At 47.5% G+C, this 19220-nt stretch overlaps 1 protein-coding gene across 1 annotated transcript in view; it reads right to left on the bottom strand.

Annotated features, from left to right (window-relative positions):
- CSMD1 (CUB and Sushi multiple domains 1) overlaps positions 1–19220 on the bottom strand; it is a 1327842-nt gene that overhangs the window by 149853 nt on the left and 1158769 nt on the right. The window contains exon 26 of the mRNA XM_074353379.1: positions 17932–18134. Coding sequence (XP_074209480.1) covers positions 17932–18134 — 203 coding nt within the window. The remainder of the gene's footprint in view (positions 1–17931; positions 18135–19220) is intronic.

Consider the following 19220-nt stretch of genomic DNA (forward strand, 5'->3'; position numbering starts at 1 on the left):
CTCTTATAAGGGTGGGAAGAAACACCCTTGGTTGGCGTAATGAATCCTTTGTCCACTTATGGACATAGAAAAGAGTTAATTTTTCCCCCCAAAATACATGCAGTAGCATGCATCTTGATTATGCTTGCTTTGGACAGATTCTAGCAGAATCTTGTTTAAAATTCAACCATTTATGGAACATATCAAGGATCTGCATCGTACTACGTGCGTGCACACACACACACACACCCCTCTGGTTCTTCTCGTTGACGATACTTAGTGAAAACACACACCGCGGTTTAAGTAACTGAAGAACCCAATCTAAGGAACCCTGAGTAAACACAACAGGATGGATTCCCTCCAGGCCGGCGCCTCCCCGCGTGACAGCCAGCCAAGGTGACCCAAACTGTCGTAAGCTGCTTTGTCCCCCAGCACCTTTCATTCTTTAAGAATATTTTTAATTCTCCTTGAATCCTAGAGAACCCTCTTCCCGGGTTCACAGGTCAGGATGGCTACCTGCCGGCCCTGCTCCCCTCGCGCTGCCGAGACGTGACCGCAGCCCTGCCTTCGTCTCCCTGCGCCCCTTCTCAGCCCACACCTACTACAAGGCCGCCCTTCTGTCTCGGACGCTCTAACACTGCCCAGTGGGATGTCTACGCACGAGCTGCCTTCTGTTTCTAAGGAAATAAAAGTCGTGCAGTTTTGGATGAGCTTTCTCTTATTGGCCCTGCGTGGGGTTCACCTAAAGTTTTGAATTTGTTATCTCATCAAGTATCTCTTCTCTCCTGTTACCTCTGCCCCCTCTCCTGAATTAAAATGTGACAAATGTCTCTGACCTCTGTGTGTCTTTACCCACCTTTCATTTGTAAACCTTTTTTTTCTTTAAATCTTTGTTCCGTCTTCTGGGTAATTGTTAAGACTATCTTCCTACCATAATCTGACTTTATCACGTCATTGAGTTTTAAACTTTCTTACATTGTGCTTTTCTATTAGTTGTCATTTTGTTCAAACATATTTGGCCATTTATACAGTATATTGTTACCAACTCGTATTTTTATTCTCTTTTATTTTTTAAACTCTTACCGTCTGATTTAATAATAATCCCAACATCTCGTGGAATCGAGGGTGCCTCTTGAGTTTCGAATTTGCATCTCTGCTCCTGGAACTTTCCCTGCAATAATTCTCTTGAAGGTATGTTCATTGGCGAGGATTCTTGTCTGACTTTGCCATGTGCCTAGAACACCAGAAGCTTCTACCTTTTTACAATAAATCCCCTGCTTGAGGGATTCTGGAGCACAGCAATGGCATGAATTCATCTACAAGCTAGCCTGAATCCTGCCTGTGGTTGTGAGCTCTCCATCTGCACCTGTATCTGTTCCTGTTCCTATGTCTGCATCCATGTCTGTCTGTCCATCTGTCTATCCATCTGTCTGTCTATCTCTTCCATTTGTCCCGTATACTGAGAGTAGACACCCTGCTTGGTGTTCCAGTGGTATGAGAAGGCATCCACTTGCATTTCCAATGCTGGAAAGATCTAGACTTTGGTTTCTATTCTTTCAGCCCTTGGACTCTCAAAATGGAAGCTCAGTGTCCGACTGAGAGATGCTCCCTGGGTAAAGCCAGCTTCTGAACTTCACAATCTTTCTGCATTTCACATTATTTTGGACCTGAGGAGTCCCCATTTTCTTGTGGGCTCAGTAATACATTTTAAAAGGCTAAAAATAATGGTAGCCAACACCTTCATATTTTCAGAGAGCCTACCTTCCTGTAGCACCAGACACTGAAGACCGCCAGCTACTCCCACAGCATGATGGCTGGCGCGTCACACCCGTCGCCTTCGCCACTGTTACAGTTATTATGGGTCTTTGTGGCAGGGAGAGTTTACTCGAAAGCAGAGTGCTCAGAAGATATGAAGAGGAAAGGCAGCCTCTGGGCTTCAGAAAAGGGATTTCAGGGGGCGGAGAGCAGGGAGAGCCGTGTCAGAGTCACCGGGGAAGGCCTGCTCCATTTCCACCCTCCTCCTACACGCCGAGAAGATTAGAAGGCAGGGCTGAGAGCAGCACATGTCCCCAAAAGGAGAGCAGTGCAGCGCGGAAGGCAGTGTGGACCAGAGGGCACGAAGCTTCTCGCTGGAGCATCAGGAGTGGCACACCCATGAGGCACAAACTCATAACACAGAACAGCAGTGACAGAGTTCAGTAACCAGAATCGCAGCCCATCGTGGCCGCCACGTAGGCAGTAAAATGCTGCTTTACAAGCGACCGTGAGTCTACTATCTGAGTAATGACCCACCTGTGCTCTGCCTTTGCTGAGATTTCTCTAGGCTTCAGAAAAAAATCGTAAGTAAATTCTGCTGACCATTTTCAATCTTGTCCATGGGACTGAATTTTACATCCCCAAACTTTATTCTTTCTTCAAACAACTGGTCACAGGGATGATTACATATTCATTTGCAAGTCATCATTTCTGTCACAATTAACTGTAGCATTCAAATAATTAAAACATGTATATATAGTATTAAAATAATCATTTGTTTAATTATTAAATAGGAGTATTCATAGTAAATATTCATATCAATATTTATATGAGAAAATAAGTATGCAGTATTAAAACAACTTAAAAATAAACCTTTAGAAAAAAAGCCAAGGGGATCACAGGTGAGTCTCGTTGCAATTTTTAAAACAAAGATATGTTTTTATTACTTTTCTTTACGAATATTTATTCAATTATTTATTAAAAGCAAAACCACATGTTACCCAATAAAGAAGCTTAACACAAAGATGCACAGATTTTGTACATGAATAAGAATTCTGACAGACACATGAGCCTGGCAAAATCAAGTGTTTGCTCCTCTGCAGGTTACGAAGAGGTGTCTGGTCAGACACGACGGCGAACACTGGCTGCCCCAGCTCCCTCTCAGAGGTTCCTGGCACACGCCAGGGGCTAAAGGCTCAGAGAAGTCCTACAGCAGAGACACTTTCCACAAATAGAGTTTAATACAGTGTATTCTAAATTTACGTAATCACAGAGTCTATTTTTCTCAACAAACTTTTAAAAATCCTTCCAAATAAAGATCCACAGAATATCACTGGCTTGCACTAATGGTTATTTGCCCTTTAATAGTATGAGGTTTAATTCCGTTTTGAGGTACAATTTTCTACTTCAAATCTGAGACAGGAGGGAAGGGGGCAGGGCACAACCATCAAAAGAATGATACAGCCATTGATGATTTGACATAAACTGGTTAGAACCAACTGGGTCCAAGATGGCGGAAGATTCGACTCCCAGTGACCTTGAGCCTCATTATAGACTCATTGCAATACGTTAGATGCTAAATGACAGCTCCAGGTGGACCACAAGAGGCCAAAAAGTGGGTGGGGGCCCAATTCCTGGAAAATCCTGTCCTTTCCCCCAAATAGTTGAAATAATCCTCCCACTTATGAGCATATTAAATTACCCAGGTCCATAAAAACCAAGCACCCCCACGCCACCGGGCCCGTCTCCCTTCTGAGACAGACTGCGCTCTGTCTGTGGAATATGTCTCTCTCTAAATAATCCTGCTTTCACTTTGCTATGGCTCAATCTTGAATTCTTTCCAGCACAAGACAAGAACCTATTCTCCAGGAACAAAACCAAATGTTCACTTGTAATACCTGCAATGATCACAACAGGATGCCACTGACAGCCACACACTCCTGAAGTCCACACTGTGTAACAGAGATACAGCCTCACACAATCAGCTACGAGGATGCCAAGTATATGAAACTGTGATTGCAGTAAAATGGTTCTGCATACGTGCTTAGAGAAGATGCAAAATTTGTTTGCATATCTTCAAAGATTGAGATTATCAGTACACTAAGGCTTGGTTGAACTGAAATGAACCCCAAGCCCTTACTCTCCCCTTTTAGAATTATAAAGTGAAAATAAAAAGTTCCTAGAGTACTCTAGATTGGATTAAAAGTTATTAAAAATGAAATCACTTGAGGGAAAAACAAAACAGAATAAAACAATTTTAAACAATGCAGTGGGAAACATGGTGGTTGGGTCTTTGAAATAAATGCCATTTCACTTTCCCCTGGTTATAAGTTGTGGAAAGATGTTTTCTGGTAAAGATAACAAAGCTTATTCAGAGACTAATGTAGAAGCCCTCGACCAAAGCCACTACTTTGGGGTCCGAAATAGCCTCTCCACCTTCAGGGTCACACAAAGTCACTGATAAGGTATGCCTGCATTTCTGTTTGTGATTGTATACTTTTATGTGCCACATGTGCCTTTCCCTCAATTTTCCTTTAAATATTTGTTTTTCTCCAGATGGGATTCTGGTGACTGAACCTTTCCAGTTTCTTGCCCCAAAAAAAGAAAATAATATTTTTTAGTTGTATCGATCTTATCACTTTATCACCTTAAGAAAAGAAGACACTATTCCCAAGGGGAGGGACACTGTGGTTTTCCGTTTCCCAAAGGGGCTCCCTGGAATATCTCAAGTCATCGAGACATTGTCCACAGGCCCACTGCGATCTAAGGGATGCCTCCACTCCTTGTCCCCCTGAATCCAGAACCGTCCCCATAGGCTTGATCAAGCTGAACCTGTGCTCCACTTAGCATTAGAGCCACGGACCTGACGTTTTGTTTGTAAGAAGCAGCAATGATCAAGGAGAAATACAGTATCATAAGAACTGCAATGGACACAAATTCATTTCCAGTTGGACAAAGTCATTGTTGACTCAAGATACCTTATGGAATATATACATTTTTAAATTATATACAAACTTGCATTCTTTTTCTATTCTACTAAAACAAAAATTGAGCATTTGGAGCATGTCCTATTAAATGTGTGAAGTCCTCCTTGCCTGTTTTTAAACATCGTTTAAAAATACATTTATTGACTGCATTTAGTTCACAGAAGTGAAGTCTGCTCAGTGCACATGATCTTAGAGCATCCTTTCATAACACGCCTCAACAGACGGGATGCTTATCCCGCACATCAAAGAGCACACAAAGCGGCACTGAGACACTCAGCACCGGAGCAGGCGTGTCTGACAGCCAGGTCGTGGTGTGTGCCGCTCAGCACACTAAGGGAGACGCCACGTGTGAGACGGTGTTCATGCTGCTGGCGGACTACTTGTTAGCAGGGGCTGTACTGGGTGACCAGTGAGACATGAGACATGTTTTCTTTTGTTGTTGTTGTTGTTGTTGTTGTTGTTTTTGGCAACCTGTTTTGTTCCTTTTTTCAGTTTGCTGGTATCAGCTAATAAAGACAGTCTTTGGAGCTGTCCTTTTAATTATGCAAATATGCCTGGAGTTGCATAGCCCCCTGCCCCCTACTGCCCTGGGAAGAGCCAGCCTTTGTTTTGCGGAGACCAGCCCTTAGAGACAGCCTACAGGTTTTCCCAGGTCGGGGAGGTCGGTTTGCACCTGGATCCTTTCCCAGCCTGGCAGGAGCTCATGCCCTGGGGAAACAGGCTGGGTCAACTGTGACCCTGGTCTGCTGTTCCAGGCAGCTCTGCGAGACTGAGGCATCCTTGCAGGCTTCTGAGGGTAGGACATGAAACGTATATTCTTAAAGGATCAGTGTGGTTGCTGTGTTCAGGACGCACCCCGGAGGGAAGGAGTGGCAGAGAAGAGGCAGAGACCCTAGGCGGGGTACAGAGGGGGCGGCTCAGACAGGGGTGAGGAGGGCCGACAGGGACAGAGAGGCCCCCGAGTGTGGGGGAAGGACTGCATGTCGGACATAAGCAAAAAAGAGGAGTCGAGGAAGAATCCTGGGTTGGTTTGTTTGTTCCCAGAAAGTCTCACTTCTTGCTTACAAATAAAAGAAACATGAAGAAAAGGTACTGCGCATGGAAACTGACTGTGGAAAATCATTTGGCCATTAAAGCCTAGACCTTCCATAAAAAGAAGTTAGCCATCCCACCACCAAACACCATTAATGAATATTAAATACATATTGCATCTGTTCAAAAAATAAAGCCTTGAATAAAGTTAATGGACAGATGACACTGCATTAAAAAAAAATCTAAGCAATCTATTGTCATTCAACCCAGAAATTACACTTCTGGGCATTTATCCCAGAGAAATGAAAACTTACGTTGGCACAAAAACTTGTACATGAACGCTTATGGCAGCTTTACTCGTAATGGTCCCAAACTAGAGGTAACCCAGATGTCCTCCAGTGGGTGACTGGTTAACAAGCTGGGACAACCAGTCTAGGGAACGCTATCCGAAGGGACACACAGCACCCCGGTGAGTCTCCACAGAACTGCCTGAGCGAAGAGAGTCAATCCCAGGGGACTGCACACGGCAGGATTCCCTTCCTACAACGTTCTCGAAACAGCGGAGTTCAGGAAATGAGGAACAGATGAGTGGTGGCCAGGGTCCAGGACGGGTGGGGGCAGGAGGGAAGTGGGTGGAGCTACAAGACACAACCGCATACTGAACCATCAACGTCCACATTCTCCTCCCTGTTTTTTTTTTCTCAGGGGAAAAACACCACTGATGCAGTTTTATGAACTCCAGGTACATAATGTAACTGGTCTTTCATATCTAAGGATAACAATTCAACAAGTTACAATTTCAGGTCACATATACTGTAAGTTAATGAACCTAGATTTATAAAAGATGTAAAAATATTTCACAGGCTTGGGAAGATGTGGTCATGAGACATCATTCTAAGGAGAGATTTGGATATATTAGAGATTTTTCAAACCTACAAAAGGACATTTCAAAATTTACGCTGTGATTTGTGCTCAAGTTTTGCAAGATGTTACCATTGGGGGAAACTTCCCAAGGGTCCTCGGGATCTCTCTGCTTTATTCCTCACAAGGGCATGTGAATTTACCATTGCTTCTAAAGACAAAGTTTAATTAAAACAAGTTTACATACATAGATTCCTATGTCTGAACTGCAGGATTCACTTGAATTATATACAGTGAATACGAAGCATTTTATACTTCAAAGACTTTTTAGCAAATGAATGTCTGTGTATACGCATGTAAGCATGTTTAACTTCAAAATTCAAAGGGATGAAGCATTATCAGGACTCGACTACATGTTCCTTCACAGCACAGGGGTTTCATGACTGTGAAATTATTTAGATATTGGCAAACCTGATGATGCAGACGAGACACTGTCAGTTTAACCTATTCCTGGGGATAATGGCCATTTCTTTCAGAATAAAAAAAAAAATACTGAATCAAACAAAAAGCCCTTTCTAGTTAACACAATTACTATTTACCCAAGAGCCTTCATTAATGCTATTACTGTGAGCCAGAAGGGAAGAAAAACAAATTAAAGGCCAAAGATTCCTCAGTGAGAGATGCCGAAGCCTCTGAAAGAATGAAAGGTTTCAGTCTGTCAGCAGAAGCACAGGTGTGGACTGTCTATACACAGTGTAGACAGAGTGACATTATTGTAAGAAAACATTAAACACCCTTTATAGTCTGCCACTCAAGTGTGCTCTGTAACAATGTTTCAAAAGTGGAACATTTGCTTTCATGATCTTTATACTTAATAGCTATGAACATTATGTCATAAAGTATACTATCAAACAGAAGTGTAAATTGAGGTCTACGATTAAAAAAACTTCAATATGCAATAGGAATCAATCACTTTGATTTTGCACAATGGGGAATGTAAATTTCATCAAGGCAAAAAGGTCTGAATCCCAAATTTCATGCTAATTCAAATCAAAACCTAAAAAATGCAAGAACTTTAGCTATTGTAGCTGGTTACCTAGGTGACCAGCCCCCCACTCCACACATTTCCGTTTTCAAATTCAGGTGTCACTTACTTTTTTGTAATAATTGTCCTTATACTTTTTCTGCTGCTTATAGTGGGATCCGAGTCCTCTGTTTGTATATAATAACTTTGAATATTCTTAATTAACTTGTTTTAAATTAACTCTTTAAATTATTTCAAAGATCCTCATAATCAATTATGGTAAAAAAAATTAGTGGTATATAATAAATGTCCAATTTAGGCAACATCTATAAGTCAAATATCTTTTCTATTTAAATAAATGTTTTAATATTTATTTGCTGGTTATAAAACTATATTTTTGAGGTCTGGATACCACTTAATTGTGAATTAGACCATGGAAAAGAATGCATTTGGAAAAATTTTAAGACATAAAAATACAACAGACTGCCAGTGCTCACAATAGTACTTGCATTACTTATGTCAGTTAAGTTCCAAAGCCCGCACTGTGATGGAGCCAACGTCCTCCTTCATAAAGGGGGTGCGAAGGCTCTGGGGAAAGGGGCTGACGAGCACCTGTGCTCTCATCGTGTCCAACGTGGACAATTACGGGAACCAAGTCTGTCTGCTGCTGGGGATTTAAAAGTATTTTAGCCTTTAAAGTTATTTGAAAACACTTTAAATCCGTTAGCAACACAAATATTTAAACTCTGAATATGCCATAAAATCCTGACTATGGTTTGTGCCCTCCTAACAATGAAGAATCCTTCAGTTATTCAAAGAGATTTTAGTTTCTATCTAAAGTCACAATCAAATTTAAAACTTCACCCCTCACCCTCCAAAGACCTGTTTTAAGCATCTATTACATTGGTCATCACAGTTAAACTGATTCTCAGCTTTCCAGTAGGCGTGAGCAACAAAAACCTGTGTCCTGACACAGACAGACTTGAGGGGAGGGAAAAACGGCTGTCAGGCAAACGCATCTGTTCTTCACTGGCAATAAGAACACGATTGACAACGTCATACGTCACAGAAGCCTGGGGTGGCGCAGCGGAGCTGAGAGCTGGCGTCATGGCGTTAGCATGCCAAGTGGTCTTTACTCGTTTACTATCTTCTCTCGTTTCTAAATCAAAACTGCGCTATCCTCACGCCTTCCTGCCGAGCACGTGGCAAGAGGATCTTCCTGTGAAGCAGCAGGCCACAGGGAGGAGGCGGCCTGACCTGAGCGCCGCAGAAGGCGGCGTCTCTCACGGAGCGCTTCCCCGGGCTCAGCACGTCTCTGGGACTGACAGTAAGTCATGGTGAGCCCTTACACTGGGGGAAAGCTGATACACCAGCGTGCTCTGGGTTTCTGACTTGAGAGGAGTCCTCATCCAAACTGCGTGGTGGTGAAAAGAGTGTGGCCCCTAATGTAACTGAATCAACAAGGGATCACAGACACGCTTGCCACACAGCTGTGAAGATGGGGCTGTGTCCCCTTCATGGGTAGAAAAACAGTGCCTCTGCGATGCCTGTTGTGAAAACTGTGCGATATTACGTGTGTGTGTGTGAGCGGCTACTTCCCAGACTTTTCTGTTACGGGACTATGCAGTTTACCGTAGTTTAAATGTCTCATAATGCTAAAGATTATATATGTATGCTCCCCTTCCACTCTGTGACAGGGTTGCTGAATCTGGACAGTTTATATTCGCTTTAATAATGCTAAGTGCTGCCAAGCATGTAACTTGAATCTGTACCTCAAATTTTTTTAAATCACCTTTATGACAATGCGAGTAATCTGGGGAGGAGAACTTTGCAATTACTTTTAAAATTCAATTCAACACACCTTCATTGGGTAGTTGCTCTTGTAATTGGAATTACCCTAAAGACTGTTAGAGTAAAAATATTTAGCAAAATAATTTAGGAAATTCAGTCTCACCAGAACCAGTAACAAAAAAAAAAAAAAAAGCATAAAATATGGACAGATACAGAAGCAACAAGGAAAAAAGAAAAAGTGTTGCTAAGAGTCAAAAGTGAGGCAGAGGTTAACACAGTTAACTGGTGGGAAACGTCTAACCTCTGGAACCTGGGACATTCAGTAACAACCAAAACACTACAAAAAATAACTTGCGGTGAACCTTGTGAGGGCGGAAGCGTAGAAATGGCGTCAGACGGGCTCTCCGTTTCCCCCTGGGCTCCGAGAAGCCTCCCACAAGGAGTGCTGTCCACCTGTCACTGGAGAGAGGGGCAGAAGCGGGGGCAGGTGGAGGCGGCAGAGCTCTAGGCGGAGGCCTGAGAACAGGAGGCCCTCCGCCCGGGGGCCTGGCGTGGGGGGAGGGAGGGGCAGGGAGGCCGGCAGGCACAGGGCGCCCCAGTGGACCAGCGGGGCCACGCAACATGCTCAGGGTCGCCCCGGCCTGTGAGTGAGAAGCTGGGGGTGCAGCGGCTTCGTTTGGTGGGCTTTTCTCTCTGCTGCGGGGCTCTTCTCAAACGCAGGCTCGCTAAAGACACCTGCCCTCCTCGAGCGGCCCTTCAGGCAGAGCGCGCCCGGTATGGTGGAGAGCTGGCGGCGGGCCTGCGCAGGGAAGCGCGGGGCCTGCGGCGGTGCGTCGGGCCTGGACTGGATGGCGTGGCGGGATGGGTGGCGGCCGTGCAGCTTTGGAGATGCCTGCAAGACGCCCAAGTGAAGTCCTGCCCTTGGACCCTAGGGGTTCACGAGGCAGATGTGAGCTGCACACAGAGACTTCTGGAGTGACTGCCGTGTGGATCTCTGTCCAGGCCTGGGGAAGAGAGAACACTGCTCAGGGAGACAGTGTACAGACAGAAGACCAGGTCCCCAGGAGACCGGGAGAAGGAAGGTGAGACCTCAAGAGACCACAGAGGGACCAGCGAGGCAGGAAGGAGCCGGGAGACCATCATGAAGATCCAGCGAAAAGAGCATTTCACCAAGTGGGACGTGTCAGGTGCTCTGAACATCCACAGGAGGCCACTCAGCAGAACCAATAAAGGGTGTGTGTTGGTTGAGACTCCTGGGTCATTTGTGACAGTGACCAGAGCAGGAAAAGGAGGTGATGGGACCAGACACAAAACGAGGGGCGCAGGGAGGGCTGGAGGCGAGGAGACGCACACCCTACGCGCAGAACGCGAGCTGCCTGGAAGAGAGAAGCGCGGATGCTCGGAGGTGGCAAATGGTAGTTGTGTGTGTCTGTCTTAATTGTCATTTGAGCACTTGGATACCAGGGCTGAAGAGTCAGAGACAGAAAAGGATAGAAATGAAAAAAGAGGACGTCACGCAGCGTGAAGTCCCCACGGCAGCCATGGGAACACCCGCGCCGGACCAGCCTTCTTGGGGGGAGGGGCGGCAGGTCCAAGGTAACCGGAGGGAAGGAATGAAGAACGAGGCTGGTGGTGTGTCTGCTGGGGGGGAGGGAAGGAAATCCTTCCGAGAGCTTTGTCTTTGGTGAATGGAGACCTGGGAGCATCTACTGCCCGAAGGGGGAGGTGAGAGAAGGGTGGGAAACCAGGTGCGACGGGGCGGGGAGCGCTCCCTGCACAGAGAAGTGACTGCAGCTGCCGAGAGGGCGGCCCCGCAGGGATGGGAGGAAACCGCCTGCTCGCCCAGCGGTGGGCGCAGGAGCCAAGGCCGGAGGGCAGCGCACGGCAAGAGACTGATTTCAAGGATGGGGCTGCTGCAGGTGGAAAAGAAGGATGGGGACTCGGGAGGCACCAACAGAAGGGAGAAGACCCCAGCCCAGAGCCCCACTGAGCGCTGAACAGACACGGGGCAGGAGGGAGAGGAAAGAGGCGCCTCGTGGGGAACAGGGAAAGCGCGTGCTGCTCTCTGGGCCTTCTGTGGTCCGTCCCGTGAGCGCCACACAAAACTCCCGTGGCTGAAACCCCCACCCTCCGCGTCATCGGGACTCAGAAGTCCCGCTGAGGCAGCAGCTCAGGCTCCACGGCTGAGCACTCTCCTTTCCGCCGGCCAGGAGTTGGGTGCCGGTAGCCCGCGCCGGGTCAAGCTGTCGGGCCTGGGTCACAACCTCTGCGCGTCCAGTGGCCGGTTCTCTGCCGGCCCCACGAGGGGAGCCCCGAGAGCGCGGAAAGGGGCGCCCTCGCTGCACCCGCAGCCGCAGCCCCTGCGTAGAAACCTGGCTTGTGAAGCTGGGGTGGTGGCTGAGTCTCTCCCAGGAAACAATCCTGCTCTGTCTGGCAGCCCCAACGGCTCCCTTGTTATGAACAACAAATGATTTCTTTTTTTAAATGCAAATGTCCCTGTTAAATTATCTTTCAATAGAGTAAATTAGGGAGCGATGTCAGGGAGCCGCTAGGTTACGACTCTTATTTACGGGGAAATCAGTCTCAGGAAACCTGGGACACAAGACTGCCGGCCACTGCCCCCGGGGTGGGGAGCTGAGTGGGGACCACTGGGGGCTCAGCTGAAGAGTATTTAACCCCAAGGGTAGAGGTCAGGTGTGTGAGCCGAACCCCATTTTCTTTCGTTTCCTGCATGATTAAATGGTAATTAAGCTTTAATGAAAAATGTTAGGCTGATTACAATAAACATAATTGCACCAGTCAGTTCATGTCCTCATGTCTCGCAAGCTGCGTGGAGTGGGCTGGACTATGGCCTTTATGGGGTTTGAATATCTCGTGAGCACCAGCAGTCTGCGCTCCTGGTGGGGAAACGTGGTCTCACGGCAAGGGGAAGGTGACCAGCCTACAAGGAAGAGCGCGGTGCTCACTGTGCTCCGTCAGTGACCGCCCCACACACACACACACAGACACAGACACACAGACACAGAGACACAGATACACACTCACATACACACACACATTCACACATACACAGACACACAGACACACAGATGCACACACACATTCACACACACATACAGACACACACACAAAGACATACACAGGCACTGACACACACTCACACACAGATACACACACACAAACACGAACACACTCACACACACTCACACAGACACACACACACAGAGACACAGACATTCACACACACACACAGACACACAGACACGCAGACACAGACACACGCACACACACAAAGACATACACACACACACACAAAGACATACACACACAGGCACAGACACACAGGCACAGACATTCACACAGACACGCATACTCTCACACACACACGCACACACACACACACATAGACATACACACACAGACACAGACATACACACACACAGGCACACACACACAGACACAACACACAGACACACAGAGACACACACACACACCACCAAGGAAAAGCAGGCATTCTCCCTGCACTCCTAGCAAACAGCTGTTTTCCCCCAAGGTTATTTTAAAGCAGGAAAAAAAAGATCACTTTTTAATGAAATAAGGAAATTTACCAAATAGTAGATTAAACTACACTCATTTAAATTAAAACACGGGTATTAATCTTTATAAAATGAAAATACACTGCTTAGTTTCCAATGGTATCAAAATACTAAGTAAGGATAAATAAATGTATAAAGAATTATAAAGTTTAAAAAAAGAAAAAAATAATTATAAAACTTAAAAGGTCAACAACGACGCATACATCTTATTAAATCCCTCTAACGTAGGTTTTACCAGTGACAACAGACTACACTGGCCACTCCTTCTGACAGTAAGCGGCATATAAAGACCATTCATCTTAACAACACTGGACAGAAGCGAACTCAGAAGTGAAAGAATCTCCAAACACTTAAATTAGCATTTAAGTACTTACCATTAAAGGCTTTTCTATGGCCTTTTCTATCCCCGCTGGGATCCAAGCAAAGAGGAGAAAGCCAAGAGCGGTAGGTGAAGTGAACACACACTAACCACGTGGCCGCACCCGGGGGTTCATAGTGTGGAGCACGGTAACTGAGCACCATGTGGAGAATGTAGATTTTTGCATAAGTTTGCATGAAGGTTTTCAGAGCCTTTAGTTTTGGCAGTAGGGGGAATGGGAAGTCCCACTGGCTGAGATGGAGGTCACTGGAGAGCTCTGACCAGATGCAAGTCACCGCACTGGGGACCCGCCCTGGCTCCCGAGATCAGGTGGGACAGTGAGTGGACAAGGGCCGAGGGGCCGGTCAGTGGGTGCCGAGACTCAGGCCAGCCCAACAGCTCAGACCCGGGTGGTGGGGCGCAGGCTGGGAGGACTGGCTGGGTTTGGGATTTTGAATATGGACCCAACTGAATTTGATGCTGGATTATAGGTGGGGTGGAAGATAAAGGGGTTTGTAAAACAAGACTTCAAAGTCTTTGTCGGGATCTCCTTGCAGAACGGGGCTGAAGTTTCCGGAGGCAGGAAGGGCTTGACAAAAGCAGAGACGGGCAGGGAGCGGAGCGGAAGGGCGGCCACGTTTCACGTGCTGCGCTGCCCGCTCTCCGTCTGCACATCAGAGTGGGGGGCCGTCTCCAACAGGCAGTCCACGCTCAGGGCAGAGGCCGGGGGAGGCTGACCGGGAGCACCGAGGGGCGAGCAGTGGCGGAGAAGGAAGACGCGGGGGGCGAGCCCTAGCGGCACCCAGGCTCTGCAGTTCGGGGAAGGAAGACGAGGACCGGGACAGAGGACGAGGGGCGCTGGGAGAGGGGAGGCCGAGGGAGAGCAGGGAGGCGGAAGGCAGCCGAAGAGGGCGTTTTAAGACAGTCAAAACTGAAAAGCCCCAACCTGGCGTGGAGTTCTGCGACTGAGAGGCAGAGCGACGACGGCGAGGTTCAATTCTTACGCTTTAAGTTTTTTGAGAAAAGTCAGACAACTCAAATGTCTCTAAGAGGACAAATACTCACATAAGTACTTCTCCTCCAGTAACTGAATTACACCTACAGTGCTTAGTTCACAGATTACTGGCACGTCATCGAGTTAAAACGCTTCACCAGGAAAATTCTAATTTACCACTACTGACTAAATACCATTACTGCTTTGCAACAAAGCTCATACTTGGCATATCAACTGTTTGAGGAGAACATTTAGGTTCCATTATTTAACATTCTTTTTGAAATCACAGACTAGTGCTAATACTTCAAGTGCTAGCATTAGCTTGGCTCATGAATGGCAGCAAATCTAACGTACACAGAAAACACAGAAAGCCCCTCTTTTCATGTCCCAGGGTCACAAAGACGGGGTAAGTGGGCTCTTCCTCCCTCCACGCTCCTTGAGCCGGAAGGACGGGCTCTTCTGCATTTTTCTGGGGGATTCAGGCCCTTGGTTTGGCCTGACTTAGTTTCAGAGCTGGGTCCTCCAGTGGGGGAAGGATGGCTCCAGAAACGGCAGGAGTGCAGAGCGGCACGTTGGTCCGGACTACAGGGAGTCTGACCAACGATCCCACGTTGCTGGTGCTGACGGGGGTCCCGGGCCACAGGAATGTCAGCTTTGTGGCCCACGTGCCTTTTGGAATTGAAGCGTTTAGGGTCCAACACGAACCATATGACCCATTTCCAACAGATTATCTGAGAGAGTTTGGTTATAGAAACAGGGAAAAGGACACATATGGACACGGCTTCTGGAGAACACAGTGAGCTGTGACTGAGGGGGTCTGATGGGGGTGGAACGGGGTCCATCAATGCCCTGACACCTCTCCCTCCCTGTCCTCTCGCCTCCTGCCAGAGGCCACCCCTCGGATGAGCCCAGCTGGAGGGCAGAGAACCCAGTCCACGCATGTCCACCACCAGTGTCACGGGGCAGAGTGAGAAATGGTGGAGATTAGGTCTAAAGGCGCAAAGGGAAGACACGCGGCGCAGAATGCAGAATTTTGCAAATGGAAAGGTCCTTAGAAATTGGTACCATATCTTCAAGTCACAAATAAAGGAATAAGGAAATAGGCGGAAGGTCAGCTTCAGTTCTTCAGAGGTTGAGACAGAAACCTGAACTTTCAGTGTCACAGGCCCGGCCAACTTTTTCTAATTTGTCCCAAGCAAAGTTTTTATATCTTGCTTTTTCACTTTCTATAGTTTTAAAGACCTTGCAGAAACCCATTCATGAAAAGAACCTCCAAAGAAACATTGTATTTGCACTCCTAAAATGGCATTTCCAGAAGTATACCAGCTGTTACACTACACCATGTGAAACTGCCAACATTCGACCATTTTTATCTACAAAAAGGACAACTGCACAGGGTTCAAACTAGAACACTTGGAAAATCAGGTTTAAACAATTAAGCGAGTTTCAACTTTTGAAGGAACTTTGACGGGTGCATCCATGCTTACCACTTCCTCAGCATCAATATATTAATTAACCATATAATTATAAATACAGAGTGTAAATGTCCATGTTCTCAAGCAGCAATAATAAAGGGCCTCCTTCATCTTTAAGCCAAACTGGGAAGATGTCTTTTAAACAGTGAGCACCACGAAGAGATATAGAAAAGGACGTGATTTCTTGGTTTCACAAGAATTTTTAAGAGTGAAGATTTTTAAAAGGCCAGGAACAAAACAACGCACTCTCACCAGACAAGCCAGCAACCACACCTCTTGGTATTTACCCAAAGAAGTTAAAAACCTGTGTCCATATATAAACCTGCACACAAATGGTTTACAGCACCTTTGTTAATAACTTCCAAAAGTTGGAAAGAACCAAGATGCCCTTCAGTGGGTGTGAACTGCGGTCCATCCAGACATGGGGTATTACTCAGAGCTAAAAAGAAATGAGCTGTCAAACCATGGAGGAGCCTTAAACGCACGTGACTCAGTGAAAGAAGCAGCCTGAGCAGGCCGCCCACACTGTGTGAGTCCAACTCTAGGACGTTCTGGAAAAGGCAGACCATGGAGGCGGCAGCAGGTCGGGGGGCCGGGGGCTGGGAGGAGGGGGGATGCACAGGTGGCGCACACGGGACTTTTAGGGCAGTGAAACCACCCTGTGTGACACTTCAGTGGTGGACAGCTGTCATCACACATGTGCCCAGACCCACCGAATGGACGGCACCAAGAGGGACCCCCGATGCAGACCACGGATGTAGACCACAGATGTAGACCACGGACTCCAGGGGAGGATGATGTGTCCGTGTAGGTCCATCAGTTATAGCAAGTGGACCATCTGGTGGCGTGCTGCTTATGGGGGAGGCTGTGCGGGCGTGGGAGCAGACAGTGTATGAGAAATCTCTATGCTTCCTCTCAAATTTGCTGTGAACCTAAAGCTGCTCGAAAGGAAGTCTATTCAGATAAGAAGGAAGCAAGGCCAGGAGAGTACCGAGTGGACAGCAAAGGAAAACAGAGGTGACCTCATAATGGTACCACCTTTTTCTTTTACCAAATCAGGACAGCACATCACACAGCTACCACCTACTCTCGCCGCCATTTCTGCAGATAGACGGCATTTTTATCTCACAGAAAAGAGCAAGAATAATATAATCTTGGAATAAAAAGCATTTTTTCCCCAAGGCAGGATAGCTGGAGCAAACTTACCTTGGCATTTTTGCCACAGACCAGTGAAAATTTTTCCACATACAGATTCTATTCCAGGAGCACATGTTCACAAATGATTGCCTCAAAGCACAGCGAACCAGAGGTAAGAAATTGTGCCGACTTTAACCTCAATTTTATACCAAGCCCTCAAAGCATCAAACTGACCTAAGTCCATTTTCTTATGTAAATCCTAAATATGGCTCACCAGTGACCTGCCAAGAGAGAAACTGAGCCAGAATGTGTTTATGTGCAAATTCCACCATTTTACGATGATGGCTGACCCTGGGTGCTACCAAATTATATGACACCTCTACACGGTGCAAACTGAAGGGCACTTGAAGACTGAACTGCCCCAAAGTATCTCCACACCTTCCTTCCCGGGAAACCATTCCTTAAAAACAGCTTAAACATGCAAATGTGGTCCTTGAAACTTTAGCCCTCAGGAGGCAAAAAAATGCAGGGAAGTTGAGAGCAGACCATGGAAGCAGCTTGGAAACTTCGAGACTTCAGGGCACCAACCAGGGCAATGCGGGGACCTGGAGCTGGCGCCGGGTGGGGGAGCGTCCCAGATTAACTTGAAGGTTCAGCAGAGACCCACGTCTGTCTTGGGCCCAAGTTTAGCTGTTTGCTGACTAATCCAAGCCTTTAAAGTAGGTCTGTTTTCCCACGTAACCAAGGGGAGCCCCATGAACCCCGTAAGAGAATGAACAGAATTCCCTGAGACAAAGCGCTCTGATGGGCATTCTCAAAGTTCCATATTCTGCTCAACAGAACTCACATCCCTGTAGGGGAGCCTTGGGTACCAGTGAGGGTCTGTCTCCCTGGCGGACACCAGGGCCCAGACCGAGAGGAGGGAGCCGAGCGGGCACCTACTTGAGTACTGGATGGAGAAGCCAGACTTGCTGATGAAGAAGTCGCTGTGGAACTGCAGGGTGAGCGAGCTGAAGGTGCTGTGCACGTCCTCGGGCAGCGCCGAGCCGCTCCACTCCCTCAGCAGGATGTCACTGTCCGCCGGCCCGTCCCACACCTTCAGGATGTCGTGGGCCAGCTCCGTGTCGAACACGATGAAGTGGAGGCTGCAAGGAGAACGCAGCTGGTCCACGGAACGGCCCCGTGCGGCGGGAGGGCGTCCGGGCACCAGCCCCTCCTGCACGCCAGCCCCACCCGCCCGCAGCACCCACCCCAGGGCGCCCTTCCGTGGCCTCCCAGAGGCGAACGCGCTCCCGCCCATCGGGAAACAGCACGGACACCCCGTCCCCGAGGTGCGGCGAGGCCAGGGCGCCCCGCGCGGGCTCGGCGCTGAGGGGCCAGGCCGCGCCGGAGAGACTGTCAGCTCTCTCTGCAATTCAAAGCTTTCCAGGCACACAAATCAAAGCTAACGGGACTCGGGCTTTGAATGCAGGTGGTGCCGGTGTTGTTCCAGAAATGCCCCACCAGGTGGCAGCAGCCAGACCAGGAGAAACACGCTCGCCGAGGTGCCGCGCACGCCGGGAGGGCGTCGCCTGCCCGCCTGTTTCTGAATGCGCTCATCTTACGTTGTGGTTCCTTCTGGATGTTTTATTTTCAGAAAAATCAATTTGAAACACCAACACAAAGGCAGAACTGTGTAACATGAGCTCCTTTCTACGGAACATTCTAACAAACTTTTATCAGATGTACAGGTATTTTCCAGAGCAACTTAAAATCTCTACGTCAGAGGCAGCAGCAGACCCGCAGTTCCACCCACGGCAATTCAGACAGACGGAGGAGTTTCGCATCGACCAGAATCTGTGCTTCCTCAATGTTTTGGTTTATCGCTTTTCACTTACTGCTTACTGGACAAAATTGTTAAGAGATAAAAATCAAAATACATACGAAGAACTGTACACAAACCCCAACTGTTTACTTCGTGCATCTGATACACTTAAAAAGAGAATGCCTACCTCACTCTGCACAAAGCAGAAAATACGCGGTGCATTTGAACGTTCAGTGTGCAGTATTGTGACACAGAGGGAAGTACAGAAAGCAGCAGACACTCAGATACTGACCACCACCACTGCTGACACCTTGCCCCTTGCTTCAGACAGCTTTCATACATACAGCCTCACAGACAGAGTCCCACTCCCACTCCTCTCCACGTTGTCACTTGCTTTCCCTCCCACCCCAAGTTCTGAAATTGCTAT

This window comes from Camelus bactrianus, chromosome 26 (assembly GCF_048773025.1).
Source record: "Camelus bactrianus isolate YW-2024 breed Bactrian camel chromosome 26, ASM4877302v1, whole genome shotgun sequence".
NCBI classification, from domain to species: Eukaryota; Metazoa; Chordata; class Mammalia; order Artiodactyla; family Camelidae; genus Camelus; species Camelus bactrianus.